Here is a 15,180-nt window from a genome sequence, read left to right on the forward strand (position 1 = left end):
CCACCTCTACTCAAGTGACCCTTCCAGTTCTCTCTGATTGCAAAAGTACTAACTGAGCCAGGATCTTTAGGTTCTAAGCCCTGTGCTTGGCGCGTCCCCTGCTTTGGCAGGGACTTCAGCATTTCGATGGGTCTGGACCGCACAGCACCTTAAATGCATTGCGGGCTCAGTGCTATTTTAGAAAGCATCAGTACCAGCTCCCAACAGTCGCTTGCATGTGGCTCCCTCACCAGGGAGCCAAGGGCCATTAGGTGCACATTTCCTGCCATGCATTTGCACCATGGTGTGGCTTGTCACGATCTTAAAGGATGGAAGGTAGAGAAAAGATTCCACCCTCTCCTGCATGACTGAGCATGCAACTCTCTCTCACGTTCTAGTGACAGAATCACATGAATTTCCATCTGCGTCTTTGGATGTGCAGCGAGGAACCTATGGTAAAGTTCAAATAAAGCTGCAAGAACCAGGAGACCCAAGCGTTATCCCCAAAACCTCAGTCCTGACATTGTCCTTTGGGACAAAGCTATTTAAATAAATATTGCTAGAGGTGCCAAATGGGTTTGGAGACTGAAAGCCCTGTTATGCACAGAAGAGATGCGGCACAGACAGGGCAAGCTTCCATGCACTGCTCAGCCCCGGTGCCTCAGCCTGGAGCAGCAAGGCCAAGCAAAAGTATGGTGGAGTTGGGGGGGGGGGGGGGGGGAAAATCACAGCTGCATGGCAGATTTGCACCTGCTGTCCCCAGTTGTAAAGGAATAGGAAGAAGAATGCTATGCCAAAAAGCCACCGTCCAGCTGAAAGGTTTTGCACAGCTGTTCTTTCAACTGTTCCTGATGGATCCAGGAGAGCAGCTGGTGGCACGAGTCAAACTGAACAAAAAAGGCTCGGCTGCTCTTACCACGGTGGTGTTATTCTAGAACCCATCAGTGGCTTGGCCTCTGACCCTTGATAATCACTCACTGACAGGGCAGGGCAGCGCTTCCCTTGGATGGAGAGTAGCATGTGCTTGCTGGTTTCAAGAACAAATTTAGGGCTGAGGTTTAATGCACTGGTAGGAGACAATCTTCCCTCAGGCTTATAAATCTTCCCTGCACTGCACAGACTCTAGTCAGAGGCCCTCCCAGCCAGACAGTACAAAACCGGGAGCGTGGGGGGTTGCAGCTGTGTTTGTGCACAATAAAATCAGACTTAAAAGATGGCCCAGTCCTCTGCCCCATCAGTTTGTAGTGAGAAAAAGCAGCCTTACCCGCAAGCAGATGTACTCCAGTGAGAAACAGATAAATCAGGGCTAGTTTACACGAGTTCCTGCTCAGCAAGCTGGTGCACGGCAGATTCACGCTCGCCTTGCCATGCAGTAAGTTGTCATGTAGACAAGACCTCGGTCTCAGACTAGGAGAAGCTAACTTAGTGACTCAGGCCCGTTTTGTTCAGTTACTTTAAGACAAAGACAGCTCCACTCTTCTTCCCACAACCACTATCGTAATTAGCTCACGCCTCCCCCCCACCTGACAGTGGCCCAAGAACTGAACTCTTTCACGCCTAGAAGATACCACAATAGGTGAAGGTTGAGCATGCTGGATGGGCAGCATGCAGGGGATGTTTGCATCATTGCTGCCTGGGTTGCACTTATTTTAGATGTCTTCAAGCTCCAGAGCTGTCAAGTTTGTACCTTTGACTGACACTGAATTCACATTTAAAAACAAAAAAAAAACCAAACCAAACAAAAAAACACCCACCAGAAAACGTTGCAGCTTTGCAGCCTGGTTCTCCCTCACATGCAGAGATTTAAACTGTAATTACTATTATTTAAACTCAACAGTTCTGTTCACCTGCCTCCTCTAAACACGTTCCTAAAAAAAAAACCCTCCAGGAAAAGAGTGGGTGTGTTGGAAGTGTACGTTTAAATTGAGACAGACCCGGATCGCGACTGTGAAATGGAGACCACAGGCTGGGGCACTTGTTAGGGTGTTTAAAAGACCTCAGAGACACTCAGAACTACTACCAGAGCAGGTCTGGAATCGGGGTATGGAATACAAGACCCTGCTGATGGCTGTAAATTCTCCCCAGACACTTCTGGCTCCAGTTACAGCACACTGGTCCAGATGACAGATTTGAGCAGTGTGTTTTACGCTTCTGTTGCTGAGGAGGACGGGAATGTCCCACTCTAAGAGTCTGACTTTTATTAAGCTTCCTATCTCCCCCCGGCCAAAAAATACTTCTAATGCACTGCACAACCACCTGTGGGTAAAATATTTGCTTTCTCTCCTCCACCCTCAAAACAAAGGCAATTTGATCTCCCATGACAGCTCATTTGGAAGAGGGCTCCCACTGAGGGCAAGGATCCACACTACATTGGTAGTCATCCTCAATGATTGATCTTTCCCTCTCTTCACAAATGTGGAGGCTAAACTTTTGCAAGCTGCCCTAAGAGACCCAGATGCCCCTTTACGAGGAATTGGAGACCAGAGTCTCTTAGGAGGCTTTGAGGACAAGATCTAGCCCACCCAGACATCCTGAGGCAGTGTTTCTATCAGAGTACTCTGCACTAGAGCTATTGCCTCTCGAGGAGGTGGATTACCCAGGCTGACGAGAGAACCCATGGTGCAGCTAGGCCACTATAGAATTTTTCACGTAGATGAGCCCTGAGTCAGGGACAGCTGAGGCTTTAAAACCAGGAGATAGTTAAGCAAGAGTCACTTTTCAAAGACAGGCTCAATCTGACAGTTGGTAACAAGTTAACATTGCAATGTTGCTCTCTGCAGCCTACCTCAAACGCCCGTTGGAGGGATGGTTCAATGGTCTAAGGATCAGATCTGCAGCAAACACAATTCCCTGAGTCCACAGGTTCAAATCCCAGAAAGGTTGACACTGCCATCCTGGCCTTTGCTACTGGCCTGTTGCTGAGACAGACACTGACTATAAGTCAAGGGAGGGTCCCAGCAATTGCGGAGGAGTTGAGAAGACTTTGACCTCCTAGGGCCCCATAAGACAGATGGGTGACTCCTGGTACGTTTAAATGTGTTTATTGTTTTTATTATGTTTTCTCAGTGACGTTTCCGCTTTAGGAATAAATGTGCTTGCTTAGAACAGCAATTTATATGACTGGTAAATCACACCGGTCATAGCCCTTGGAGAGAAAGCAAAGCATCAGCGCTGGCCATTAGGCAGTCTGGCTTGCTGGGGGTATCACAGTGTAAGGCAGGGGCTGTGCAGCCTTAAAACCCCTGGTCAGAAGGCAGTGGAAACAGGGTCTCTACCCAGAGACAGGCAATGGCAAGAGTTTTGAGTCCTGACTGGGCACGCCTGGAGTGGACCACGGAGGGAGGAATATGGGGGCAGTGATCCCTGATACTGTGACAGCTGTGCTTTGGGGCTGAGGCATTCCGGTCACTGCCTTGTGTGTCAACAGTGGGCAAAGCAAGCCCTGTGTCTGCAGCTCATGGAGAGCTTTGGGTTGAAAGGCCCTAAAGGAGACATAGTGACACACCTGAAATACAAATCTGAGCGACTGATCCTCTCCTCACATGATTTTTGTGATTACAGTTCCTGAGAATTAATAACTTTCAATCTAGTCCACTGCTGGGGAACGGAACTCTCTGGAAAACACAAAGAGAACCTCTGACTGGAAACATTAAGCGGGTCAGTCACTGGGGGCAATGCTCTTTGTTCTGGCTTCCCAGCTCCACCAACTCCACCCACAGCTACTCACCTACCAACCTAAGAGCTCCTTTGCTCTACCTAGGTGGTGACAATACCAAAGTTAGTCGTCTAGTATTAAAATCAACCGCTTGACCAATAGCCATGGAAGAGCATTGTATGGTACTCTTCTGCACCACAGGGACTGCAACCACCCAAGGATCAATGAAAATCATTTACACGTAACTCTTATCAAGAGCTGCCACCCGGGCAATAAGAATTAGCTTATGTGCACGAGCGCCAGCTTACAGACTCTCTGTTGCCTTTGAAGAATCAGTTATACCGAACCGGCAGGCTGACCATCTTAGAAGCAAGCCCTATGCTATACATGCTGTGCCTATAGTATCTGTGAGACACCTCGTGCAAGACCTGCAAGGAGAGTGTGTGCACGCCCAACTCGTCACTGCCCACCAGCGTGCAGCGACTTATTCCGAATAAGTAGTACTCACCACTCAGTTTGCACTTTTACAAGCAACATCATACAGTGCACAACAATGACCTCTAACTAGACTTACTAGTCTATTAGGCAACAGGCCAGGCGCATTACAGTGGGTGGGATTCCATGACTCACTCCCACTCGAGTATGAACACAGCTACGCTTTCATTTCCATCAGGTGCAGAAATGTGGTGCATGCCTTACCTGTCCTGGCTAGAGAAGGGATGGTGCCCAGTGAGAGGGCCCTGTTCAGACGTCCAGGGAGCGAGGAAGAGGAAGCTCTGCGTGGGGATCTGAAGAACTGCTGGTTCGTCAGCTGGAGGATGCTGGGGGGCGTTGGGATAAAAACAGACGGCGAGCCAGTGGAACAAGGAAAACCAATCCCAGAGCCACTGGGGAACAGAGTGACCGAATCCCCGGAAATAAACCTGTAAATGATATGCATGACAAATATTCAGCAAGGGATAAATTCCAGCATCAACTGCTCACTGAGCTCTCACAGATGCACAAAAAGTGCAAAGCGACAAATCTCCACACACTCAGTAGTGCAACTAAGTATAGGTTGGTATGCTTGGTGGGGATGCCAGGATTGTGCCAATGCCTAGTCAGTCTACACAGGGAACATAGCACCAAATTAATCAGGAGTTAGCATCAAGTGGTGCCAATGTGAACAAGTGTGTCCCACAGATGTTCTATTCCAGCAATACTGAAAAAACCACCATGTCCACCTACCTCCAGTCAGTGCAGGGGCTGGCTACAAACCATTTAAAGGAGTTCACAACAAGCTAAGATGCTTGGCCTTGTTTATATGAGTCAGTTGCACCTGTTAATCTAAAGGTGTGATTTTAAACTGGTTTACTTAGAACCATTGTGGACACTTACTTCAGTTAAGCCTAAATCAATTAAAAGCTGACTCAAGCAACACCCAAATAAACCACTCAAACTGAAGTAAGTGTCCACCACAGGGGTTTGCACTGGTTTTAAGTAAACCGTTTAAAATCGCAACTTCAGTTAAACAGGTGCAACCGACTCATGTGGATAAGGTCTTACTCTACAGGAAAGGATCTCACAGTAAAGCACCATTGTTGCCTGCTGCAGCAGTGTCCTGTCACCTTTGCCCGTCAGCTCTCTCCCTTGACTTCCAGCATGGATCATAGCAGTCATAGTAGGTTCAATTAGACAGCTGCCAGTTTGCTCCTCTTGTACGTACAAGTATTGCTTTTTGCTACAGTTAAACGCAGCAGCAGCCAATGTGACTAACTGGTTTATTTAGGCCTTTGCAGAATACATGCAAGTCTAGGACTATAGGGTTAACTCTTTCTGATGAGCAAGGGAGCTCGTATTTTTCTTCGTTCCAGGACACTGACGGGGTTACACATTTTTGGTGTGTCTACTCCTCCATCATCACGTATCTATCAATACTTAAGTTTCTCAACGTCGGAATGGAAGATCTAAAAGATAAGTTGATGTTTAGACTCCAATGGAATAATACTCAGGGGATTCCATCAATTTACATTGAGGCCTCGGGATCAAAGCAGTTGGTGGGCCAGATTCTCCGCTGGTATACATTGGTGTAACTCCACTGGTTTAATTATCAGCTAAGAATCTGACCAGATGTTGATAACTAGAATGCCTTATGAAGTGCATAAAAGTACAGTACCAATGGTGTGCGCTTGCGATTGCCCTGATGTTCATGGGAGCTAGGTGGTGAATAGAATAGCTTCCATCTCTAGAGTTCAGAGTTAAAAATCTCACCTCTGGTCATGCTAATACACTGAACATTAACGTGGTGGGCTCTTGTTCGCTAGCACCTCAGTTCTCTAGCTTGCTCTCTAGCCAAGTTACTTTTATGCCCCCCCACCCCAACGACTGTAGTATCTGAGCACCTCACAACATCCCCCGCAAGGCAGAGAAATGCTGCTATCCTCCTCATACAGATGGATCAGTGAGGCACAGAGAGATGAAGGGACTTGCCTGAGGGCACACAGAGACGCTATGGAGGAGCAGGGACTTGAACTGAGACCTCCCAAGTCCTAGGCTAATGCCTGAATCATCCTTCCTCCACTCCTTCTCTAGGGGTTGCAGTTCATACAAATGTGCACTAGCAAAGCTATGCAGTGGGAACTGTGCTCCCCAGTGATGCACATTGCTTGATTGGCTCATATCGCTTTATTAGTCTCTCTTACTTTCATGGACACACACACAAAATACTGGAGTTCTCGACGTGGAAAAGTTTAGAAAATTTTAAAAAGTTTGCCTATATTCCAGAACAGTGATTCTCAACCTGTTTACCAATGGGGGCCGCATATGCAGCTCTGTGTGTGTTAAGTGAGCTGCATCCACACAACGTATATACCACCTGTATGGCCCTGAGGATGTCACATGGGCCGCAGCTGTGTACTGATTGGACCACAGATTGAGAACCACTGATCCAGAGCAACAACAGCCCTGGTTTCATGGGCGGTGGGTACCATAGGCTGGGGAAGGCTGTGCCTCCCCAAACAGCCAGGTGTGGCTCCGCCCATGCTCTGCCCCCAGGCTCCCCCCTCCTGCTTCTGCTCAGTGCGGTCGCTGCTCCAGTCTCCCTGTGGGGTGGCCCCAACTGGGGCTGCGCTGCCTGCCCTCACGTTGCTTCCGGTGGTGGGGGGGGTGTGTGGTGTTGGGCCACCCGCCGTCCCGTCACTCTGGGGCTGCGGCTGCCCCCCTGGTGCTGGGGCCATGCTGCCCACCCTCCTGGTGCTCCAGGCGTGGAGCCTTGGGTGGAAGGGCTGGGACTGAGGACTAGCCTCCCCCAGCTGGCAGTTCAGGCACCACCCATGCCTGGTTCCCTGGACCATTTCAGAAAGCTTCCAACCAAGTCTCAGGAGGGGCTAGAGGACAGTGCCCCAGGCCTAAGAACATAAAAGAGTAGATGTAGATTTAAAGAAGGACATACCAAAAATACCAGTGTCAGATATTGTAAAATAAAGCTCTCACAACTGTATAACAGGGTTCTAGTCCATAGCTGGGACAGCCATACCACAGGGATGCGTTTTGTTTTTTTTTAACTAGGGCAAGACAAGACAACTTTCCCAGCATTTTACTCACAGGATTACTCCATACAAATAAACTATGCAGTTAGCAGAGCTGCATTAGATGTCACAATTCTACCACCTACATTGACATTGGTTCATAGCCCTAACAAACGATATATCAAAAGATTACTCCCATTGCCGCCCTCTTCTGTTCCTCCTGGCAATTTTGAAACAATCATGGTCATCAGAGCCCCTGGACATGTATGCATAGCTCAGATGATCTACACAGCAGACAGACAGACAGTTCTGTTCTAATGACACTACAAAAAACAATGCTTACCCAGGCTCCAACATCAGAATCATGGGGCAGGCACAAGCTTAGTTTCTGGTGGCTTTTTAAAATTGTATTATTGAAAGATGTCACAGGAAAAACCTGCTTTATTTAAATTTTATACAAGATATCCCCATGTTCTATTACAGGATTTGTAAAACAGTTAAAAACTACAGGAGAGAAAAGGGGTGGTGAGAAGCAAACTGCCAATACGTGGAGGAGTAATGGGATAGACAGTGCAATGGTGTGACATCAAAGCAATCTATTTGCATACTTCAGTCCCATCACTTAGACTATCAGATGTCTAGGGACGCTCAGATTTTAAGAAAGTGACTTCAGAGAGAAGTGATGTAGCCCCGTAGTTACACTGACCGAGCATCAACTTGTTAGATAAATACTTTACATTTTTGTAGTGCCTGATAGCAGAGGACCTCAGAAAGTTGAAACATCTAACTAATCTAAGTTTTGACATCCCGGTGGAGGTAAAGTATTACTCCCACTATAGATGGGAACACAGACACAGAAAAGTGAAGTAACTTGCCCAAGGCCATACAGGAAGCAGAACAGGGAGAAGCTGCCAGAATTCCCTGACTCTGTGCTCAGATTTATGGTGATTTATGCTATATAGCATTTTGAAACAAATGAAGCACATGCCATGCTCTTTCATGGATAATGGGGTGATACAGTGACACAATGGAAGCAACAAGACAAATTTGTCTACAACAAGCAGGTTAATTTTAAAAGATCACTGCACTTTAAAGGACAGAGTCAACATCTGAAATTTTCCTCTCTTTTTAAAAGCAATCTGCAAGTATTGGAGAAACTATCCAACTAGTTTCACCTATCAGGCTAACCAAGATCTGCATCAGCCAACCTTACAGTAACATTCTCAGTCTGGACATGTCTCATAACAGAGGAAAGCAGCTTATCAGTAAACCAAAATCTTCCCTTGCCTAGATTCCAGAGGGCCTAGAACAAGATGCCATGCTTCTCAAGTCTAGCTTTACCCTTTAATGTTCGCACACCCACTCCCCCAACCCACACACCCAGATCCAAGCTCCGTCTGTGGAGCAGAAACGGACGTACACAGCTGGAACGGGATGGAAATGAAACAAGACTATGTGTCAGTGGAAATTGCCCATCCCAGAGAAATACCCACCATACACAAAGTGGCCAGAACAGCAAGGAACAAATCCAAGTCCTCACACGTGGTTCGTCAGGTTGCTTTCTCCTACCGCCATACCTTGCTACATTTTGGGGCAAAGGGTTTGATTTTGGACAGCTCCTCTCTGTGCCCGAACACACTGTGTCCAGCTCACGAGCTGTTGGAGCTTTCTCACTTGAGAAATTTGAAGATTTTACAGTCATTCGTCACTTTCAGAGTCCATGACTGGGATTTAAGCTACTGTTTGAGTTAGATTTCTCCCTCATTTTCTTCCTGTAGACCATGCGGCTCTCCAGCCTTACTGCGCCCTAAACCTCACCTGGGCAGAGGGTCTCCTGTCTCCCAGACAGTGGAAGCAGGGAGGGAAATTATTCTCCTTGCACCATAATGATATGAGAACTCTTACGGTCAAGAAGGACAAGAGTGGCCAGGTAATCTGAGTAGAGGACATGAGCGCAGCAGGCCCCTGGCACTGACTGACGGGGAGGAGAGTTCTGAAGGACTCTTGGTTTGACTGTAAAAAAAGTTAAGTCCTCTGGCTGTTTTAAGTCAACAAGCACAGCTTAGTGTATGCAAAAGCCTGCCCCTTCTACAACACCCATCTCTGTGGCCTGTCCAGTGGTGCCTTCTTCCCTTCAGTTATAGTGAGGAGTGAGTTCAGCACTGCTTAGGAGTTAGAGCAGAGGGCCTAGCATGGAAACGGGTTTCCATGCCTGAGCAGTAGAGCGCTCACCTAAGCAGTTTATAGAAGCAGGTGGAAAGGAAGAGGAGGAAGAACAGAGTCACTGTGCAGGAAGCAGCCACATCAGCCCCTAAAAACACAGCAATGCAGGATGGAGCTGTGACCTCTTCTCTCTGCCTCCCCAGGGGGCTAAGAACGGGCTCTGAACTGCGTTGCTCCATGTTGTGCATGTATAAACACTTGAGCAGCAGTGGCGAAGTGATGAAAAAAGGCTTTGGAGTCAAATGGGTGTTGGAAATAGTCAGGGCCACGAAGCCGTTTATTTTAAAACTCGATGTCATGAACAATAATCTAGTATCTCGAGTCATGTTTACAGTGATTCTAAAAATTACGAGACAGTCAGCCACAATTCTACTGTACAGGTACTTTAAATAGTGGTTAAGTAAAACATTGCCTGATATGGGACAGTATGCAGGACTGGAAGAGCTGCCTCCCACCAGCAGGGCCTACTCTGTGCCAAAGCCTTTCCTCAGTTCAGAACAAGGCCCACAAAGGGTGGATTTTGAATGCCATCTAAGGGAACTGAACAGGGACGACTTGTCATCCCCAGGGCAGAGAGGGAGATAGGAGTAGTCAGCGTTAGCATGTGTCAGCAGGGCCCACATGGACCCACTCCAGTGACTGGACTAGCACGGAGGGGGAAAAAACCAAGGCAACATGCAGTCAAGACCAGATAATCTGCTTTTTCCACATATGCCTGCTCTGCCCACTGGACAGGGCCATATACAGTCAGCTTTCGGGCTCCATCTGCCCTGGCATAAGTGATCCCTACACATTTCACATCCCATCAAGGTCCACCTACAAGGATTCCTTTCTCCCAGAAGTCACCCTCCTTTAGGGGACGAGGGGCAGATGGAGCATGGCCAGAAAGCCACTTGCCCCATGTTCGTTCACGACCCTTCCTGAGCACTCACATTCAGCACGGAGAGTTCCGGCTTCCCACCTGACCAGCAACACTGGATATTTTACAGTGTGCGCGGGAGGTGCAGTGAGTCAGTGTGTGTGTGTGTCGCCACCCCCTGGAATGGGCCCTTTGGGGAGGGAGGGTGCAGGTGACCTCTCCATCGGACACCTTCTCACTGCTGCTCTGTAGCGGGTGCGATTTAAAGTGCACTTCAGAACTGAATACTGTCCCTTTGGAGAACTTCCGCTACTACCACGAAAGCCTCAAGCGTTAAGCCGCACATTTCACCCCAGCTATGCACGTGCTGGATGCTGGTCACAAGCAGCTCTTACAAATTAAGCCAACCCCCCACCCCCAATTTCAAAGACAGAGTCAAACATGCTGGGGCAATGGCAGCAGCTATTATATTAATATAATTTTTTAGAATAAGAGCATAAATAATTCCTCTACATTACAGCCACATATACATCTGCTGCAGTGTCTAACATGATTATTAGCATCACACAATTTCAGCTTGCTTTAAAGTAAAGAAGAGCACAAGTTAAAACAAAAACAAAAAAAAGGTTAAATTTCCCTCCTTTCCCCGTCCATCTGGCACACCCAGCTCATGCACACCACAGACTTGTACCAGGGAGGGAAAGGAAGGGATAATAGCAAGGGAAAGATGGGATATAAATATGCTGAAGTAAAAACTGCAAGGGGGTCAATTTACATGCAAAGACACGTTTCGGAAGGAGAGGAGCAGCAGCTGGGTGGGCTTCCCTGCTGCAAATCCTTTGCTCTCCCTCTTCCCCTGCCGGGGTCGGCAAAGCACCTTGGAAATATAAAGCACCATCCAAGTATCCTCTCAGCCCCAGCCAGCCTTGTTGGTAGGTAACAGAACAGAAGCAGTAGCTCAGCTGAAGCATGGGCTCTCTGTCCAAGCCAGCTAGCTCAGTCCCAACTAAGGCAGAGCCATTTAGTGTTGCAGAAGTTAGTGTATTCAGGGAAAGGCATGTCTCTGCCCCTTCCTTATCAGTCCACTTCTATCACTGAAGTGATTGTTCCTGCTGACAGGCAGCTGCCTCCCTCAGCCTTGGAACGGAGGGAACTGGCTCCCTGTAGAAGGAGCAGAGTTCACAGACAGAGTTTGTCAGATGGTGGCCATGTTTAGACTGATGGACAAAGCCAGCCACCATTTCTCACCACCCACTATCCCTACATGTTTGTAGCATCATGCTAATAAGGCAGAGTCCTTGCCCCAGTTTGCATCCTGCACTTGGATCTACTGGTGTGCCACCAAAACAAGGCCGATGGAAGCACAGAGTACCTGGGGCAGGATGTTTTTAATTTGGGAACATCTACACTGCTGGGTACAGGCACTCGATTACGTTTGTATGCACAGGCCTGCAAGGCTTCGGGAATCTTCAGGCAACAGCCCTGCTTTGGTGGCTGATAAAACAGACCACAAGCTTCCTTGCTGACTGATCTCCAGTCCAGCTGAGAGGAGACACAGCAGGAAGGTTAGGGGAGCAAAGCACCTTAATTCCTGGTCTGGCACACTGTTGTGAACAGCCCAGATAGCATTCCGACTTGGGAGTTTCAAGAATGACCCTAAGAAAAGGCAGTGTTATGGTTTATTTATTAGCGCTGGTGACTGCAGTTCCAAAGACAGTCAAAGCATCTGCAAGCAGTCAGGCTGCAACAAGAGATGAGAACCTTCTACCCAGATCTAAGTGCACAAAAACACCCAACCAACGCCCCAGTATGACTGATACACCCTGTATGGATCACCCTGGGTATGGAAACAAGCATCCTACATCTGAGAGCTACAGTGAGTTAGACAAGATTGGCACAAGGAGGACAGGACAGGACAGATTAATTTAGAGTCTTCCAGTGAGTCAGTCACTGCCAGTTTGATTTCGCTGCATTGTGCGATTCCATAAAAAAAAGTTATTTCTACTGATTATTTCTAGCCACATGCAGCAGCACGCACCTGCCAAGGCACCCAGAAGCATCAGAGTAACATGACAGTGTGTTGACAAGAGCCTCTGAGGCTAAAATAAAACTGTTTCCAGAAGGCTGTCTTGCCTTTGAATGTTCTGGTTAGAAACCTTTTAGGGATCCAAAAAAATTGGCTAAAAGCACTCTGGGATCTATCCCTTCAGCAGTACAGCCTAGCAGGTACCCAAAATACCTCTTGCTAAACCAAGATGTTAAATTGTCAGGGAATGTATATTTCCCACTCCCCCTGCCTTGAGGTCATGAATTCCAGTTTGATTTCATGCTTCCTAGCTGCAGTAACAGACTATCCAGATCAAGGGATTCTGGCCGCCCACAGTTTAAAGATAGATTATTGTCTCGGCTGCTTATTTCTGGTGTCTAACTTCCCCTGCACCCCCACCCGCCTCCACCCGTCTGCCACAGCAGCATATCGGAGGAAAGAACAGAGCTAGAGATCAAGCACACTGGATGGAGGGTGACATAACACAGCCAGCAAACTGGCGTGCGTTTCTTTAGAAAAGATGCCAGAGACCTAATGGCTAGAGGCAGGACACATCTAAACAGTTAGAAACTAAGGCACTGTCAAAGGGAAGCGAGAGGGCAAGAAGCCTGCCATCTGACCGAGCCCCAAGCGAAACCTCAGCTGGAAAACCACCGCCGAACCTTTGGGCACCAAGAAGAAAATGGGTGAAATGGTTCTCAAAGGACTGCTGCTTGAGCTGCCGTGGAGCATCTTCTTGCCAGCTGGGGAGTCAGCCAGGCTGATCCTTGGAGTGAGACCAACCGGGACGTGGCACTGGTCAGAACAGCCTCAGCCACTTTCCCTGCTTCTACTGGCAGCGTGGCAGGCTCCTGGACAGAGGAGGAGCTTGAAGCAGCGCCAGAGAAGACAACTCCCCTAAGGGGACAGGGACGGACGGGTGGGCAAAAGAACGTCCACCCTTCAGAGAGCTGCAAGCAGCAGCGCGAAAAGGATTGCAGAAGCACTGAAGAGGCCTTTGCCCTGCAGTGGTCTGGATCAGCTGCTGTGGCTGATGGCTCAGCAATAGGTTTGATTGGCATCGCAACCCTGGGACGGGCTCAAAACAGGTAAGACTCGTCTTGTTTGAGCAAACAAGCTCCATCCCAGCAGGTACTTGGTGTATCATTAGCCACGGAGCCTTTCAGCTCATGTGGGGCCAGCGTCAACTCCCACAAGGACTTTATTAGCTCTTGAACTGCATGCCCTGGGAAGAGCTCACAGCCCTCTTTCCTGGAATGGAATTGATACTTCCCCTTAGCACGAGGTTCCCCACGTCACAGCCTTTCCCCAGCACCCATGCTTCCACCTGACCCTGAGCCAGCCCCCTGTGGACAGCCACACATCTGCCATGCACAGCGCGCCTCTGTGGTTACACAGGGATGCCAGAGAGGGACAAGCAACCTAGAGTGAAGAACTGTTAATGGCTCTGCATTCACAGCTAAGCATGCCTGGCAAAACCACAAGGGGATCAATTCCATACCAGGCGCTGACTGACACCAAGGAGAAACCTAGCTCTGTAGAGCACTCTGCCTCTTAGGAGCCGGCAGAAACACACACAGGCAAACGATCTGATCCCTGACCTGCCAGCCCTCTGCAAACCCAGGAGTCACCTGCTTACACCAGCAGAGGGGCTCTGGTACACTGTGGAGGATAAGAAGGAACTGTGACACAGCAAATGAACAGGTGGGATTAGCTCTTTACCCTGCAAGCTACAGTGCTTTCCTCACTGACCACCTTGTTCTGCACTCTTCTCAAAAGGTTCCTCCCCCTTGCCCCGTTCCCCTCTGCACACACGCGTGATGGCTACCCACTATGCTGGCCTCCCCTGAGCTACAGGCCTTACTGGGATAAAGGGGAGGCCATGCACAGCGCTGACCATTTAGTCAATCCCACCTCCACCATGAACAACAGTATCTTAATGCGAGTACCATGCGCTTGTTTGGGCACGGAGCACCCATCATTCACTAGCCCTGATTGAGGTGTTCAGGTGCAAATGACCCAGAAGCTACAGACAGCTGGAGACAAGAGTGCCAGGGCAACCTCCTTTAAGTGCCTGTATAACTGGAGATGGCTGCAGGCTGAAGAACAGAAGTCTGAGTTGAACGCAAGAAGCTTTAGAGGATAGATGAGGAGTGCATTTGCAAAGCAGCTAGAGCCTTGAGGCAAAAGTGATGCTGCTCATGCAAAGAGCTCACAGTCGGACACCTGGCAAGTCTACCAAAACCCGCTAGTGTCATCAGAGATCCAGACGTGACCACGAGATGATAGATCTGAGCAACGAAGAGGGGAGATTATTCCCTTCGCAGCTCGTTAAAGAGGAAATCTGAGAACCCGGAAGGTCCTCTGGCTCAGAGCGGCCTCACAAGAGGAGATGAGCAAGTTCACAAGGCTAGAAGGAACCTTTCAGCAAGGCAAGGACAGAGGCTGTGGGTCTCTATCCAGCTAAGGCGGCAACACAGCAGAGTGAAAACTTGGGTCTCACACCACATAGACTTTGCTGGAGATTGAAAAACCTCCAAACAGGGAAAAGGAAAAGCAAAATACTGGATATCCAGCTCAACAGAACTTACATTTTTGTGCAGCTTAGCTGTGAATGGAGTGAACCTGAATCAGATCTGGCCCAACTGCCAGAAAATTTATTATATGGTTTTACCCAAGACAGTTCTGATGGTCAATATAGTGCCAGTTACTGATGCATTTCCAAGGATTTATTAGGCAACCCAGTTGGCCTGTAAGTGACCAGGCAATGGCACTAATTGAGAATGACCACTTTGTTAGGTGTGCATGTGGTACTAGGGACAGTACCACTGAGTGGACAAGTGGCCTGTTCCGTTTCTTAGATCAAATTCGCTCCTGCTACGATTCCATTTTGGAAGGAGAAGGAGCAAAG

The 15,180-nt window shown here is 48.5% G+C and overlaps 1 protein-coding gene across 3 annotated transcripts in view; it reads right to left on the reverse strand.

Annotated features, from left to right (window-relative positions):
• The window catches only part of TMEM201 (transmembrane protein 201), a 52,553-nt gene that overhangs the window by 12,003 nt on the left and 25,370 nt on the right, over positions 1-15,180 (reverse strand). For all 3 annotated transcript variants that reach the window (XR_012665446.1, XM_075121156.1, XM_048824602.2), the window contains exon 7: positions 4,334-4,557. Coding sequence is in view for 2 of the 3 variants with exons in the window: in XM_075121156.1 (XP_074977257.1) it covers positions 4,334-4,557 (224 nt within the window). In the remaining variant the exon portion in view is untranslated. The remainder of the gene's footprint in view (positions 1-4,333; positions 4,558-15,180) is intronic.

The sequence above is a fragment of the Caretta caretta genome, chromosome 18 (assembly GCF_965140235.1).
Source record: "Caretta caretta isolate rCarCar2 chromosome 18, rCarCar1.hap1, whole genome shotgun sequence".
Taxonomy (NCBI): domain Eukaryota; kingdom Metazoa; phylum Chordata; order Testudines; family Cheloniidae; genus Caretta; species Caretta caretta.